Source organism: Conger conger, chromosome 6 (genome assembly GCF_963514075.1).
Source record: "Conger conger chromosome 6, fConCon1.1, whole genome shotgun sequence".
NCBI lineage: Eukaryota > Metazoa > Chordata > Actinopteri > Anguilliformes > Congridae > Conger > Conger conger.
In genome coordinates, this window is record NC_083765.1 from 46358995 (window position 1) to 46376200 (window position 17206).

Consider the following 17206-nt stretch of genomic DNA (forward strand, 5'->3'; position numbering starts at 1 on the left):
GAGAGAAGAATCAGTCAGGAAGGATAAGGAGAGAGCAATTGTCTATGGCCACCACATGCAAAACCATTACCTTTTGGGGGGTTGTCTTGTTTTTGCATCTCCATTGCACCTGTTGTCACTTTCATTTGCACCAAAGCAGGTGAAATTGATTCACAATCACTTGTGCTTCCTAAATGGACAGATTGATATCCCGGAAAGTTTATCCGACTTGGTGTTACACTGTGATGATTAAGTGTTCCCTTAATGTTTTTGAGCAGTGTATTATATCTGTTGGTCAGAGTTGTAGACAATGCGTTTATCTAAGATAATTTTTCGTTCTGTGAAGGAAATCCCTCAGGCTTAAAGAAAGGGTCGGCTGTTTGAGTTGCAAGCTTTCTGTCTCATCTTTTGTGTTGCTTCCCTATAAAGAGAAGCCAAGTTGAAATGTATTTAGCCCTTTGCATATTACAATAGCCTCCATATCTGCCCTCACTTTGTCCAAGAACGAATCCATGCTCCCAAGACTGAAACTTATGAAATGTGAAAGGGGAGATGATGACATCATATGAAATTTAAGTAAATGTTTACTTAAGTTGATCCCCCCCCCCACTCCCCACAGTTTATTAAGCCTCCAATGTTAAGATTGTTGTTAACTACATACAAAAGCATTTATTTTAATGTTGACATTGCTTTGTCTTTCATTGTAATTATAGAGGTTGGAGGTGCGGACTGGTGTGTGTCTGTGTGTACATGTGTGTATGGCGCCCCACCCAGGTAAATGGCCACCAGCCTCTACTGAAAATTGAAAAATTGAACACAAAGGACCAGTTTCACAGACGCATATTAAGTCTAGTCCTAGACTCATTTCTATTCTGAATGGAGATTCTCCATACAAAACTCAATTTAGTCGAGGACTAGGCTTAATCTATGTGAAACTGGCCCTTTGCCTTAAAATAAGAAAAAAACCTACTCTTGAAAGGGTTAATTACAAAACCTTTTAATGTTCAGAGGAATGGATTTGTGTTTCATATACCGATGCCTGAACCCAGAAGAACTGGTCCCTGTCACTCATCGAGGAGGACCAATCAGAGGACACCCCAGCTCACGCAAAACCAGTAATGTTTTTATTCAAACAAAAACTGTTAAAAGGGCAACACAGTTGTAAAATTTACACAATCTACACACAAGGCAGTCATGTTTAGGATGTGTAAGCATACTTCACATGTCCAGAGGAAAACAAATATGACTGTAATCATATTATATGGCCAGTGTATTAGAACAAAAGCAGATGACAAGATTCTCTTACGAGATCATCCCAGGTTCTCTCCTCAAAAAAAAAGCACCACGGCAACAATACACAGGAAGGCTATTCCTCTCCAGACTATCAAGACTATTAAGACTATTTTTCAACATAAGAGAGGGCGTCGTGAGATCCTTAACCCACTACTGCAATAAATGGAGCCTACACACCCCTACTCCCACTGTGTAAATGTATGTTAATGCACAGGACCATCTGTAATGCTAGCATGGATCAATATCACTTTAAGTCTTTTTATTTATTTATTTTTAAAGCAGTCAATGCCGGGTAGTCTGGAGAGTAATGACCAGAACTTAGCCCAGTCTTACTTCCGCAGAATGTTTTCATACTGTGCTGGCAAGACCGCTACAAACACTCAGATATTATTGTGAAACACTGCTGAAGTTAAGGTCACTCAGTCTTCTGTATGAAATAAATGAACTTTTAACAAGTGCCAACCCTCACTAGTATCCAAGGTTTGGTACATCCAGCCAAATATCAGACTTAATTGTCAAGATCTTATTCTATTCCCACTAAATATCTATTCATGTGGTCAAATTTTATATAAAGGAGGTAACACTAATTTAATACTTTTCCATACATAATTGATAATTATTTTAGAGACCAACTATAGTTAATTCAGAGTAAAGAGTCTGCTTTTCTTGTGAGACTGTGCCAACCTAGTGATTGAGGAAGTCTCTAATAATGTGGACTGAAATAACAGGCAGTTGGGGGTAAAGTTAAACACTATTGACATTTTTGATTGAAACTCAAAGTAAGCAGGGTGTTCTGCAGAACCACCTGACTCTTTTCTAGTCGCTATGATTGGATCTTATACTTTAATAATGAGTACTTCTAGACTTGTGGATCAGTGTTGTTCGGAGAGAAATTAAAGGGACAAATGAACATTTTAAATTCATACGCAGGTACACTTTTGACACTTATACATAAGTACGAGCTACTCTGCCTCACACTGACACCAGTTAAGACGGAGTGTTTTTTTTATTTACTATTTGGCTTTAGAAGCGGTGTCCCCTCCCAATATGTGGCTGACACTGGTGCTGTTGTGCTCACGCTGTTACCATCTGCTCGAACATTCCCAAACTCTCAAAATTTAGATGTTTCACAACAGGAGAGGATGTAATCAGTTATAACATTTTCTGTGCTTTTTCCATTTAGCCACTCACCCCAATACATGAACTTACAACAAAATAAAGTCAGTAATATCACTAGCTCCTAAATACAGCTTAATTCAATTTTATATCAGGTCAAAGGTCTTTGTAAATGTAAAGTCACTCAGCAATAGAATTACAGGGAAAAAGTGACATTTCATTTCAGCCATTTTGTGACTAGCAGAGCAGTCTCCACTGAGTACTTTCGAACAAACAATGACAATTACATACATAGGTTACTATATAACAGCAGGGTCCACTTTGTGTTTACTTTTATACAACTTGGATTGCCTGAAAACAGTCCTTTCCCTTCCAGTTGAGCAGTGTGGCAAAAAATTAGGACTGAATACAGCATGCGTTGAACAGTGAATGCTAAGATTGTTTCTGTATGGGACATAAGAAGTTGTTCATTTTTGAAATTTTATTTTACAGTCTTAAAAAAGTCCCCTGTAAAAATTCTGCCCGTGGGGAAATTTGTACAAACAGAATATTTTTGAGATGACAAAAGAAAAACACATTAAAATCACAGTACCCAAAAAAAATTAACAAATAATTACAAAATAAACAAACAAACTGTAAAGTAACAATAGTCAAAATAACTTTAAAGAAGCTTCATGTGCATTTGTTTAATGAGGGAAAAAGGAGTAATCTGGGGGTGGGGTGGGGGCAGTGGGCTGGATCAGGGTAGTTAATGGGCAGGGAGAGACAGGATGGGGGAGGGGGAGGGGGGGTTGGGGAGGGGGGACGCTGTAAGGCAGCCCCTTACTTTCGTTTGCTTTTTGTGTCGGTGGTCTGAAAGACGCTGGAAGCGGACATGAGGTTCTCGATGTACTGCCCCAGCACCTGGTTCTCAGACTTCAGTTTAAGATTCTCCTCCTTCACCGCGTCCACCCGCGCAGACAGGTCTGTTAAAGGAATGACGGCACAAGGAAGAGCAAGCTGACAAATGAGAAAACCTTTTCCAGTTGTTTGCTTTCCTTTAATATGCCCACTGCTGCGCCAGCTTCCCAGATAATCATTACAGTGAAAAAACTCATTCAGTATTTCCCCAAAATCACAAGAAGTTTTTGCTTGAAAAATGCCCTCAGCTCTCAGAAGGCTGGGAAGCACCCCGTTAAGAGGCCACTGCACTGGGGGCATTTGGACATTTGGTGTGGGCGAACAAACACTTTTCTCAAGTGTTATTTTCAGAGCAGAACCTCTAGTGCCTTTTCAGACCAGACTCACAAACTCAATGTTGCGCAACTGCATGACCAGGTTGTTGCCGTTATACTAATTGCTAACTTAATTGCTACAATCAGATGACGGACTACAAATCACATTCAGACGACAGACTACAAACTGCAAATAGTCAAGAGATCAAGAGAGGGGGGTCTGCAGTTTTGGAAGGGGGCGTTCACTCACCTTCCAGTGTGTGCTGCAGTTCCAGAACCTGGTTTATGAGCCTCGTCTTTTCCTCCAGCTCCACCTGGTTCTCCGTGTCACCTGCACAACAAGAACACACACTCTCTGTTTGTCACATCATAACAGGGCAGGCCTGCCAATAATTCTCCTTTAGTAAGGAAGCACTTAGGCTCTGGCTCGACACAAATGGGGTGCGTTAGCATTAGCCAGCACACAGCAGCTAAGAGGGAACGTCTGAGCGGTCCATTACCGTCCATGTCGCAGTTCATGGCGAAGTACTCGTCCTCCTTTTTCGAATGCAGGGTTGCAGTTCCACCGTCTGCTGTTCGGAGCAAGGGCACAACATCAAGCATTAAAAAGCATCACAAAACATCTAATATTGTATGGATTTACCATTGTCCCCTCTCCAGAAATTCAAAATAGGAATGCTTGCAACTATTAATAAAGAAATTACTACATTATTACAAGACATACTAAAAATATATACACGTGTAAGTTTGAACACATGAACCGTGAACCCTGACATGGGTCTGCTCTTTTACTCGACATTTTCCATTAGCACCAAACTGCTGATGCAGACAAGCAACATGTTTACATTTGACTAAAAAATATGCAATATTTTCTAACTGTGTCTAATTCATAAATAATGGAAAAAACAATGATCTTATGCAACACAAGCATTCTGACCATACACTGTCACTACTTATCCTTGCTGGTTAGCGGCTTGTCCATAACCACGTTTAAACGTGTCTTATTGCTATAACTGTTAACTAGTTAGTAGACTACTGGCAGGTTTGTAATCCAACCAGCACAGCCACAAGCTCAATTGCTCCGACGATAAGATAGCTGGTTTGTTAGAAGAACACAATCAGTAGTAACGTACACACTGCTTTCATATAGACGAAAATATTTATTTCAATACCTTTAAATTATTTACAAATAAAAAGACACGACCTAACCAACAGGGATGTTTCTCCATCACCAGCTGATCAACTTGCTAAACAGTTAGCTAGCTCGCCAAAGGACAGAAATGTCTTCAAATCTAGCTGCCAGGCTACTTTGCCCTTGTTTCACTGGTTACACTTGTTAACTAGGTAGACTAACGGCAATTATCCAGTGCTACCTCGAAATTAATTTGGTTTCTTGGCGATATCTTAGTTTAATGTTCGTGATGATGCAGCACTCGTTCATCAATCTGACAAACGTTAGTGAACAGTTACCTAGCTAGCTATAGTTAGCTACTCATCAATCAGCTAGCACCGTACACCAATGTAATTTTAAATGTAGTTACAAAAACAAAGCAAAACATCAACACAAGGCCCGTGTGCCCTACCCGGGGACCGTAGCTAGCTTGAAATATTGTGAAGCTTTCATTTATAACTGATGCTAACATTAACTAGCTAACGTTAGTCTTGCAATACTCTTAACATTACCAACCATTGCTAGCTAGCTAACGTGGCAGTAACAAATAACGTTGCATGGTCTGTCTGTCTAGCTAGCTAGGCTTACTTGCTAAGCTTACTAGCTATGCGCATCCCAGAACTGCTGGGGATATACATTTTCCTGCTAACGTTAACTTAGAAAGGCCAACGTTAGCTACCAAAGGACATTAAATGTAGCTATATATAATATATGCAGCGAATATACGCTATTTAACGTCACTGTATTAAAATAATTGGTGTTACTTACCCTTCACAGTCAATGAAATGTTAAACAACTGCTTTGGTTGAATCAATCGAAATTGTTACTACCCCGACACTGCGGATTTCCCTGATTCACACACAGGCGCTTCCCACACAGTCTGAACGGAGGTACTCATCGCTCCGCAAGGGGGAGGCAGGGAGCAGTGCACGCAAATACAGCCCGAGAAATGCGGTGCCAAAACAATGACGACATAGCTTTCAGCCACTGGATCACACGCGCCAACCTTGGATGCTTTTCTCCTTTGTTGAATGAGAATGTAGGAACCAGCATTGCACGCGATTAAACCGTCCATGGTTGTAAAACCTAGCTCTACACCTTCATCTATCTATCTCTACGGACCTAATTGCTATTTAAATTCAGGGGAGACCGGGTAAACACAGCCCCCAAAAACACAATACAAAAGTTCAATGTCAAAACAACACCTAGTGACAGCATGATGAAACAAGGAAAATTAATCCAACATCCCATAGAGCACCACCTCCTACAATCCAAAACCATTACATAGTCAACAACCTTTCACTCATGAACATTTATGGAAACAGTATTGCACTTTCTATTCTCTTTACAGTAGTTTTGGTTCTCACTTCTCTAGCTACCTATCCCAGCTCAGCCTGCTACTTCTCCAAGACAAAATGCCTGCCTGTACTGTCTGTCTTCTAATGCAGACTGAAGATGAGTCCTCTTCAGACTGTGCTTTAGTTCCCTTCTCTCCTTTTTTAGAGATTTTGGAATCAGTATTAATTCCAAGCCATGCTTTATTGCCTTGGCCCTCCAATCACAGCCTGGCAATCACTGCTATCCCTTGGAAAAAATTTTCATAGTTTCAGGTTATATTTTTATGTTATGGGTATAGCTGATGGGCAGAAATTGTATATAGTCTGTATTTACTTCAGCATTTGGTTAGCATCTGGTTAGCAACATGCGGTGGTTCTTTAGTCATGTTGCATCTTCACTTGCAGATCTGGGAATACTGTTAGCCATGTCTGGTACTACTGCTCATATTAATCTGGGGAATATACGTTTCTGCCACAGTGTAAGCTGTTCTGGAAAATAGCATCTGCTAAATGTAAAGTAATGCAATGCAAAATAACATTTAATTAGAAGAGAAGCTTATTGCCTGGTTAAATTTTTGATGGAAGGTCTATTGTCTAACCCACAGCATAGAAAATGCACTGGTATACACTCAGTGAGCACTATTCACACCACTCTCTGCAAACTCAAAGTCACTTAGGTCACATTTATTCCCCATTCTGACATCTAGTCTAAACAACAGCTGAACCTCTTGATCACATCTGCATGCTTTTATGCATTTAGTTGCTGCCACATGACTGGCGAATTAAATATTTGCATTAACAAGTTGGTGTAGGTCTACCTAATAAATTGCTCACTGAGTGTATATCATCAATCTTTATTCTTATTCTACGTGGCATGTTTTGAGCACTTTCTGAAGTACTCAAGCTACGTATTTAACAACAAAGGCCTGTGTACCTACAAAACCCTGCTCTAAATCTACTGAATCTATTCAACCAGGATAACTACTCAACCTTTAAAAAACTATTTATTCTGGCAGGATATTGTACCTTTCAAATCAATTTATCCAGGAAGTCAATTTAAGTCAATTTATTGAGGTTATCTATTTTACCTTTCATACAAAACTTTCCAGGTAGGAATCTTTTCTGGTGTGGCACTGGTAAACTAAGTGCCTCATGTTGACATGTTCAAATGATTTTGTGTCCTGATATAATGGGACACTTTCTAAATAACCTGGGAGGGACACAAACAGTTCCTGAGATATTCTAGTCCAGTTCTAGTCCAATTATATTTTTTATCTTTCCGGGTTATGCATTTACCTGACAGAACCTTTGCCAGCCTCAGTCAAATAATAATAATTTCCATTATGTAAAAGGAGATCACAGACCACTGTCACTGCCTTGGTTGAGGATAAACCCAACAGCACCATCTGGTGGACAATGATTTTCAGTTTCAAGGGATGTGCAGTGACCAACATGTACAAAGTGGTGGTGAACATCTGTGTTTCATTAAATGCAAGAAAATTCTGTCATGGAGGTTAAAAAAACGGTGACTAAATTGCTTTATATCACAAAATTACTTAATTGAATTTTCTGTAAAGAATAAGAAATTGGAGAGCTCCAAAGAGGAAAATGATCTTAAATGCTCAGTTTAGGTAGATAAGTATACCTTTCCCACACAAACCTTCAAGTCAGTGTGGAAAGGTCAGTATTCCATTTTGCCAATCATAGTGCAAACAAGCAGATGACAAGAGGGAGGGAGATCAGTAAAATAGGAATTCTGATCCCATGTTTGGATTTAAATATTGCACAACTGGCTGCAGGCCTATGTCTGAATGGAAGCCATATGCCAAAATCAAACAGGTAGCTACCCAATATGGCATCATGCCCACAGGTAAGCTGTGCATTTTGAAGGCAGGCAGGAAAAATGAGAACTACTACAAAAAACAAGATGTCTGTATCAAAAGGATGTCGGTACTATGGTAGCTATACCTTTTGCTTAATTGATCCACCTCGGCAACGGCCTGTACTGTGCCGTGGTGGTCATCACCATCACTTTCAAGCTCACTGAACACAAGGCTGGAGCCAAGGTACTATGAGAGTAGGGGCTACTGACCACACAGGCCTTCATTCCATCATATACTGGGAGCAGCATCATCATCAATAACGACGGACAGCCATAAACAAGCGACTGGGGTGGTCCAATTTCAAACCGCGCTGAGATCATGCCCTCAGCTGACAGATGGCAGTGCTAGCGCTCCCCTTGGAGCCAGACTGCATTATTGACACCGCCCCCCCTCCTCCTTTCGCTGGCGCATGTAGGTACACCACCGCAGCGGCTTGCAGCGGATGTCGCGGACAGCGGCTCGCAACCAGCGTGCTGTAACGCAGCGCTGGACAGATGCCGGGCTCCACTCCCCTGGCAAAACATATTTCAGCAGCAGTTGGTGGCACCAGATTAAGTGATGCGGAAGGCTTAGCGCACGGCTACGGCAGCGCCGTTATGCCGTTTCGAGGATCCCATATGCTCCTCTCTGTGCGAGCAGACTGCAGCGGCGGCGGCAGAGCCCAGCGGATTCATAGAGCCTCGTCCCACCGACAGCACGGATCACTGTCGCGCTGGCAAGTAAAACGCTGTGCCGGATAACAGCATCAGTCAATTAGTGGGTAGTATTTCACCCTATGCCTGTTGAGGTTTATTTCAACCAAGAGGAAGCTGATATTATATATCTTTTTATACCAATTTGTGGAATATTACCTTCTCCCAGAACTAACGATGTTGAATATACAGGGGCTAGTATAATGTTTCCTACAAACCAGAGCTTTTTTGTCTTGGGAAAGCCAGCAGTTTCAGATCGAAGTGGTACCCAACTGTTTGGTGTAGTGCTGTATTTGCTCCCCAAGCAACATGGTCTTCTCTGAAAAGTTCCCAGGAAATTACAATCTAGCGCAATTAAATAACAGCCATGCAAATACTGATAAAGTCTACAGTACTATATAACAGAGTATAACCAATATAAGAAAGCCTATTTATTTAATAGGATGCTACACGTTTTGTTTACATTTTATTGTATTGATGAACCTCACGAGGTTAAGGTTAATGTTCTCAAGAATAGTATTATTTATATTTTTAGTTTATTTTCAAATATCCCACTCCCAAAATTCTAATTTGATCAAAAATTAATTTCAGTTCAATCACTGGATTTTCAGCCTCTTGTTGCGACATCAAGCTACAAATAGAGGGCGACAAAGCACATATTAACTTCTCACAAACAGCTCTCGAAGATAATCGCACGTTTTCCGTGCTGGTCTTTTACCTATAACATTGAACATACCCTTTCTCATTATGCAATCGATCGCAGTGTCTCGGGGGTAGGGGAATGAAATTCTGTTCATGCAGAGCCCTGCAACTAGGCCTAATCATTGAAGATAAAACCGATCATATCATATTAAAGATAGGATACTACAGAATATCGCGTGAAAGTAGCCGACATTTGCTTCCGCTTATTGTTTGTGTGCCTTTAACACGGAGCAAAACAACATAGCAAAGGCATCTGCATAACAGTGGGATACCAGACAAGAGAAGCCAAAGTGCGTCTATGGTCGCGACATTTTCATCGAGCTATTTGTCGACCTCTAGGCTATATAGTTTTGTTTTCATGGTTGTTTACAAACGGTTCCCTTCTGTCAGCGGTTCTTAAGATTGGCGTCTCTGCACTTCACACACCCACGTGGTAGACACGCCTGGTCGCCTCTCTTAAACCTCTCCTAGCGCCCCGCGCGACTTGAAAGCTTTCCCTCGCCCCCACGTACGTAAGAAATAGCGGGAAAGCAGACGTTTGGCATTGCAGTGAGGCGGACCTTTTTATACGCTGAAATATACATTCAGTGGTGAGCACTTTATTAGAGAATTAGACTTACTGTTTTTAGAGTTATTAAGTCGTCTGCTGCTGTAGGCTGTCCACTTAGAGGTTTAATGCATTGTGTGTTCAGAGGTGCTCTTCTGTATACCACTGTTGTAATGCGTGGTTATTTCCTTTACTGTCGGCTACTTGTCAACTTTGACTAGTCTGGCCCTTCTCCTCTGACCTCTCTCACTAACAAGGCGTTTCTGCCCGCAGAACTACTGCCCATGTTTTTTGCACCATTCTCTGCAAACTGTAGAGACTATTGTGTGTGAAAATCCCAGGAGATCAGCAGTTTCTGAGATATTCAAACCACCCTGTCTGACACCAACAATCATTCTACAATCAAATTCATTTAGATAAAATTTTTTCCCCATTCTGGTGTGAACATTAACTGAAGCTCCTGACCCGTATCTGCTTGGTTTTATGCCTTGCACTGCTGCCACACGATTGGCTGATCACATGAATTGCAGGTGTTCCTAATAAAGTGCTCAGTGAGTGTATAAGCAATGAAACCAAACCAATTCCCTGTTTCTCGAGGTGGCAATGGAGAGGGCATCGTATGTGATAAAATCTCCAGAGAGTGATTAGATCAGTACAGTTGTGCGCTTAAAACATGTAAACATTTTTACCGATGGCAACTTGCCTAGGCTAGCAAAATCCTATGCCATTTGCTATTGTTAGTAAGTGGGTCTATCCTTAATCAAAGAAATGTTCAATTAGGTGAAAAATGGACAAGTAGGCCTAAATCAATTATAGCTTTTTCCAGAGGTTGACAGCAGTGTCTGCTATTTTATGTCAAAGGGAATATAGCCTACAGGAGCCACTGTTGTTCAATAGAGGTGGGTGGTAAGCACGGAGCAGTAAGTCTATTTATTTTTCTGTTGCCTGCTTCTAAGAGGGGTAAATTGATGTACAGTGAAATATGAAAAGACATTGCTGCTTTTCAGTAGCCTAACAACCCCATGACGGCTTTACACAAGCAGTCGTCTAGATTTCCTGAAAACGGCATTTCCATCCAGACTAATCCGGAGGTATTTAATCTACATCGAACAGAGACTTGAATGTGATTACTGCGATTCCAGATTTGATTTCTTGTCATGGTAAATAGAGAAAGTGAAGTGACCGCTGCATGCACTTCAAAGGCCACGTCTGTTTTCAGACTGGGTGAATCACAGGAATTAATTAGACTCCATTGAAAAGACTGGACTGGTGCAGATACATAGTACAATAATGCAGAATTCTGGGAAAGTGCTTGATTGAATACAGCACTAAAGAGCTATGAATAGATCAGTCTTATAAGTGCCATTGTGGTCTTGCTGTAGCTTTTCTAAACGAAACTCTCCTTTTGGGTCCTTTTCTAGTTGTTATCTTTTGACCACCAATTTCATATTCTAATTACATGCACAGACAGTTGGTCATGTTAACGTCATGAACAATTTAGACATAACATAATGGATCATTTGTAGCATGGAGGAAAACAAAGCCCCCTTGATTCTAGAATAGAGTCATTTGCCCACAGAGCACAGCTGAATTCTTCTGAATTCAACATTGGCCAGGTATCTGGTGGGCTCAAATTAGATGAAAAGGTTCAGAGCTGGTTTCAGTCCAGTGCTAAACCTGAAGGCCCATATTTGACAGTCAGGTCAATAACCACAAGACCGCATGATGTGGAACACAGCCCAAACAATTCCTAGTCCTAGAGTGGCTCAGCTGCACCGAAGTCTGTGGCTATATGGGATCCTGAAAATTTAAGAACGACTAAAACCGGAGAGAGTCTGGCAGCGTCAGTTGTTTGCCTAGGGTAAGCCTGTAAAATCCTATAGGCTATCAGACACACCGCTCCGGAAAGATCTGGACAAACGCAAGGAGATACAGGCTAAGCCAGGAGAAGCAGCACTGAGCTTTCCCTGGCTGCTACAGCACAGGTGAGTCTGCCGTTCGTCGCAGTGTAAACACAGGAAACCGGGGATAATCACGGCAAGGGAAAGTTGATTGCATAATATATTCCAAATTAGCGTGTTTAATTGTGGGCTAGCAGAAAGGGTGCAGAGCTACCGGCTGACTCAGGACCTCCGTAACCGTGTAGGAAGAGAATCTGCACTAATGTCTGATCTGTGTGTGTCAGCCCCTGCCTCCGGGCATCTTTGGCCCGTCTCATTTACTCTCATTGTCTGGAAAGCTGTACGTGGTTGTGACTCATTTACAAACCTCCCCCCACCCCCCTTCCCCCTTATATAACTAGTGAGGCCCCCATTTTGGCCTGAGTGGTGAAAGTTGCTTCTATTTATGTTGGCTCTTATCATATTTATTGTCAATTTAGCTTTACTACACATTTACTTTGCCAGCCACTCTCCCCCACCCTATCCATGCAGACGGTCTTTAGCAACAGTGTTTGCACCGTAACAGATCTCCATTTACAGAATTCCTGTGGCACGGGGCATTTCAGGTTTACTACCTCACACATGGGTACAATGGGGTTGCTGGTCTAAAGCACAAACCACTGAATGCAGCACTATGTTTTTTTTTTAAAGAAAGATGAAAGTCCTAGTAAACTGATTTGATTGAGAATCAATCACCCTTTCATCTATTTTTAAAGTGACATTTCTGCATACACATCAGATGATAGGACCCTGGTATTTAGAGAAACAACACTGACTATATTTCATGTTCTCATGTTCGATATATAATGCAAGTGGATGTTACAAATGATAATAACACTCAAGATACACTTTTGATAAGTGATGATAGAAGACATTCATCTAGTTTGGATTACTGTCCTGAGACATATTTTTGAACAGGTAAAGCCAAAGTCCAAAGTCTCTTTTGCAAATAGTGCATATTATCACATCCTACTCTGCAGACTATTGCTTTATAGAAGATAATTTTGAAACAGCATTTAGTAAGTAGGGCGGCACGGATGGTGCAGTGGGTAGCACTGCCGCCTCACAGCAAGGAGGTGCTGGGTTCGAATCCCCGTCAGCCGGGGCCTCTCTGTGCGGAGTTTGCATGTTCTCCCCATGTCTGCGTGGGTTTCCTCCGGGTACTCCGGTTTCCTCCCACAGGCCAAAGACATGCAGGTTAGGCTGATTGGAGAGTCTAAATTGCCCGTAGGTATGAATGTGTGAGTGAATGGTGTGTGTGCCCTGCGATGGACTGGCGACCTGTCCAGGGTGTATTCCTGCCTTCCGCCCAATGTATACTGGGATAGGCTCCAGCCCCCCTGCGACCCTGTTCAGGGTAAGCGGGTTAAGATAATGGATGGATGGATGGATGGATTTAGTAAGTATGCACAAACAATGTAACTGCTAATCTCCTGGGATTTCCACGCACAACATTCTCTAGAGTTTACTCCGATTGGTGCAAAAAATTAAAAACTCAGAGTGAGCGGCCAGACTGGTTAGAGCTGACTCAGATAACCACGCTATACAATTGTGGTGAGCAGAAAAGCATCTCAGAATACACAGCTCATCAAACCTTGAGCCGGATGAGCTCAAAGCAGCAGAAGACCACATTGGGTTCCACTTCTGTCAGCCAAGAACAGAAAGCTGAGGCTGCAGTGGGCACATGTTCACAAAAACTGGGCAGTTGAAGACTGGAAATAAGGTAGCTGCTATGGTATACAAATGGTAGGGTAATCCATGGACCCAACCTGCCTTGTGTCAACAGTCCAAGCTGGTGTAATGGTGTGGGGAATGTTTTCTTGCTATACTTTGGGCCCGTTAATACCAATCAATAATCACTTGAATGCCACAGTCTATTTGTGTATTGTTGCTGGCCACAATGTACCCATCTTCTAATGGCTACTTCCAGCATGATAATGTATCATGTCACAAAGCGAAAGTAATCTCAAACTGGTTTCATGAACATGACAATGAGTTCAATGTTCTTCAGTGGCCTTCCCAGTCACCGGATCTGAATCCAATAGAACACCTTTGGGATGTGGTAGAACGGGAGATTTGTAGCATGAATGTGCAGCTGACAAATCTGCAGAAATTGTGTGATGCAATCATGTCAACATGGAACAGAATCTCAAAGGAATGTTTTCAACATCTTGCGGAATCCATGCCACAAAGAATTGAGATTTTGAGAGCAAAGGGAGGCCCTATATTACACTATATTAGTATAGTGTTCTGAATGAAGTGCTCAGTGAGTGTATGTTTCAGACATTAATACAAACTAAGCTGTTGGTTCTATCCAAATATACATATGCACTCATGCTCTGCCATTGTTTTCATGTAACTTATAAATGGTCAGGGTTTTTAGCAATTAGCCTTTGATGACAATCTTTTTCCCCATCATATAGCGGCACATTGATATTAACAGTAATTATATGGTTGCCTTCCTTTCACCAAAAACATGACCTGCTCCATTTTCTATAGTTTTGGTGGTTTTGGCTTCACAACAGTCTAGATAGTAAAACCTTATCTGATCACAGGAGTGGGTTTAATTGACAACTAATAATAATTGCCATAGCTACTAGCCAGTCAGCTTTTTGTATGAGAGAGAAAGAGAGAGAGAGAGAGGGAGGAAGGGGTCTCTGAGCAGGCGCTGCTGATTCTGCATGCTATTTTGTCTCCAGTCTATGGGTCGTGTAAAGCATCACATATATTCTCCATTTTTACATTTTATGAATAGTGGGGGGCACAGAAACAGGTGTCTGTAAAAGTGCAGGTTGTGTGTGTATGCGCACAGAGCTACTGTTTGTGCGCCCCTCAGCACTTGCCGCCCTCGGCTGCCTATGTCGCCTCTGCTGCTGCAAACAGAAGCTATTCCATCCACAGTGCATAATATTACTGGTGTCAGAAATGCAGTACATTCAGTGCACCTACCAAGTGCAAGATATACACAAGAAGTCTGAACCAGTAATCAATGACAGGATGTATGTACTATGTATGTACTGTATATATGTACTATAGTGGATGGATGGGCTGGAATTTGCCGCATTTTCCAAGGCGAGGAGCTTGTCGTCAGCGCCCCCTGCTGTCCCTCCCTGCGCGGTTGAGCGGCGGGCGGCCTCTGCCCCTGCACTCGACGCGCCCGCCCCTCTCCGCAGTCACGCCACTTATGATATTACCCCTTAATCCAGCCTCTCCCAGCTCTAATGAGAGACGCAGTGGATCACATTCCGCCCCACGCTGTCTTTTTCCAATTACAATTTGCCTGGGCCCGGGGGAGGCCTGGCTCTGCTGAGGGAGAGAATGTCATTATGTCAGGATGGCGTTTGAGGGAGCGGAGGGGCGCGGGGCGGCGCAGCGTCGGACGGTCCCCACGTTCCGCCGGGCGGGCGCTGCCGCGGTGCCTCCCAGGCCTCCGTTGGGAAGATGAATGATCGCGGGCTGCGGGCTGTGGGGGAAGTGTGGCAGGGCCCCACCGGCCCTGTTGGACACTCAACCCGCCTGCTCAGCTCAGCTCAATCAATGCACTGTTCCCAACACTTTGAGTCTTTCTCCCCAATTTCGACTCCTCAATTTATGTATGTATCAGCTAACGGCTGCTGATCACACCACAGTTCCCAGCTGACACAGACAGGAGTAGGAGGACTCATGCACAGCTTATGGACCCATGGGCACCCGCGTGACCAGCAGGTGTCGCTGGTGCATGATAAGGTGTTGTCCTCCCAGTCTATTGAAACCCTACCTGCCCTCCTTCCCTGAGTGATGGTAGAGCCAAACTGTTTTCCTCACTAAAGGGCCGCTAACCACACAGCCTGGATTCAGCACCGGACCATGGGGCCCATCCATGCACTGGAACATTTCCTTTACACGGGGAATTTGACCCTTTTTTGATCCAGGGACCCCCCCATCCAGGTCCAATGGCATCCTGGGGACTTTCATCAAATGTTAAAAAGGTATTTTTTTATCGATATGTAGTCATTGCATATCAAGTCTGGCCAGGTCTGGCCTACAGTGCCTTCAAGGACCCCCAGGGGTCTACAGACCCCCTGTTGAGAACCCATGCCTGAGGCTCTGATGCCTCCAAAGCTGAAATATGCCTCCTAAGTTCAATGGGAAATATCAGGATAGCAGCAAACTGTAGAGTAGGCCTATGGACTTTTTTCCTCTGAATGGATATTTAGAGCAAATTGTGTTTTCCCTCCCATGCGCCTTTTGCGTCCTTCACAATAAAATACCCTCTGAGGCTTTCAACAGCTATAAGTACAGGATTTCTTATTAGTTTTTACAACAAGCACATTTGTCGACACTCACAAAAGGACTTGTGAGGGTAGTGTGCCGACTGGAGTTTGCAAGGCAAACCAAATAAAACATTGGTAAAGACACTGTTAGTAGCAGTAACAAAGATGTGAATTCTTTATACTTTATATTTCTTTGGTTGAATCTAAAGACTCTTTCCACATATATTATTTATAAAGCGCCTGGACGTCCTGAGCCATATCAGGAAGTAACACAGAGTGTGTCGTCTCTCCCGCAATAAAAACAGAAAAAACCTCTCCCGTAGTTTCTCTTCAGTCTCTGGAATATTTATGATTTGAGGCCTTGTTTGTGTCCAAGAACAACCTTTGAACTCAGCCTCTCCCAGATCACATTTATTTTGGCTTGGCATCGCTCGCGGGGCACGCCCTTACCTGGCTCGTCGGCCAGAGAGATGTTGGTGAAAGCCCCGTCCTCCTCTTCCATTTCTCCCTCCATGTTGGCTCTGCGGCTCTTTGGTCGCGAGGAAGTCCAGCTGTGCTGCTCTGTGCTCGTGCAGTGCCTGCCAGCTTTCCCTTCCGTCTCAAATTCCAGGGCCTCCCACCGAGTCGCTGCTTCTGCTGAGCCACGCCCGTTAAATTATTCAAAGCTCAGAGGAGAGCACCCAAAGCACCTGTACCTGCTCTACCTGACGAGTGGCTCTGGTGACACGCCGTTGCCACAGGAACAGTGACAGCAGCATGAGAGCACGGGATTAAGAGGCAACAGCCAACGGTTCAAAGGTCAATGCTGCTTTGGTTAAAGATATATACAGACGTCCTTCTGTATGGAGGGATATTAACAGTGAGTCGGCAGGTGTTTTTAACAGAGGGGGGTAGCTGCAGAGCGCCCAACCCAAGCCGGACAGGCCCACTGCACAACAGTCTCAGGTTCAGTTTTTCAAGCACACATCCTTTGCCTGGGGAGGTAAGTTTGTACTTGTTCCATTCATATTGCCCCATACTTACTGAAGCAATTCAGGCTTGCACGATGCTCATAGATGTTCATTACCCTCGATTCAAAC

General features: G+C 43.1%; 1 protein-coding gene across 4 annotated transcripts; it reads right to left on the reverse strand.

Moving 5' to 3' along the window:
- Positions 1 to 1081: 1081 nt before the first annotated feature.
- On the reverse strand, positions 1082 to 16712 carry LOC133130747 (short coiled-coil protein B). Of its 4 annotated transcripts, none has more exons than XM_061245561.1 (4): positions 16578 to 16712; positions 4103 to 4174; positions 3853 to 3933; positions 1082 to 3353 (listed from the first exon to the last, which is right to left on the reverse strand). In XM_061245561.1, exons 1-4 carry the CDS (start codon positions 16639 to 16641, stop codon positions 3211 to 3213), a joined length of 360 nt encoding a protein of 119 aa, XP_061101545.1. In that variant the 5' UTR covers positions 16642 to 16712; the 3' UTR covers positions 1082 to 3210. The 4 variants fall into 4 exon arrangements, with proteins under 4 accessions (XP_061101545.1, XP_061101546.1, XP_061101547.1 ...); XM_061245562.1 differs by lacking the exon at positions 16578 to 16712 and adding an exon at positions 5542 to 5698; XM_061245563.1 differs by lacking the exon at positions 16578 to 16712 and adding an exon at positions 5542 to 5688 and having other exon boundaries at positions 4103 to 4171.
- Between the last annotated feature and the right edge of the window lie 494 nt (positions 16713 to 17206).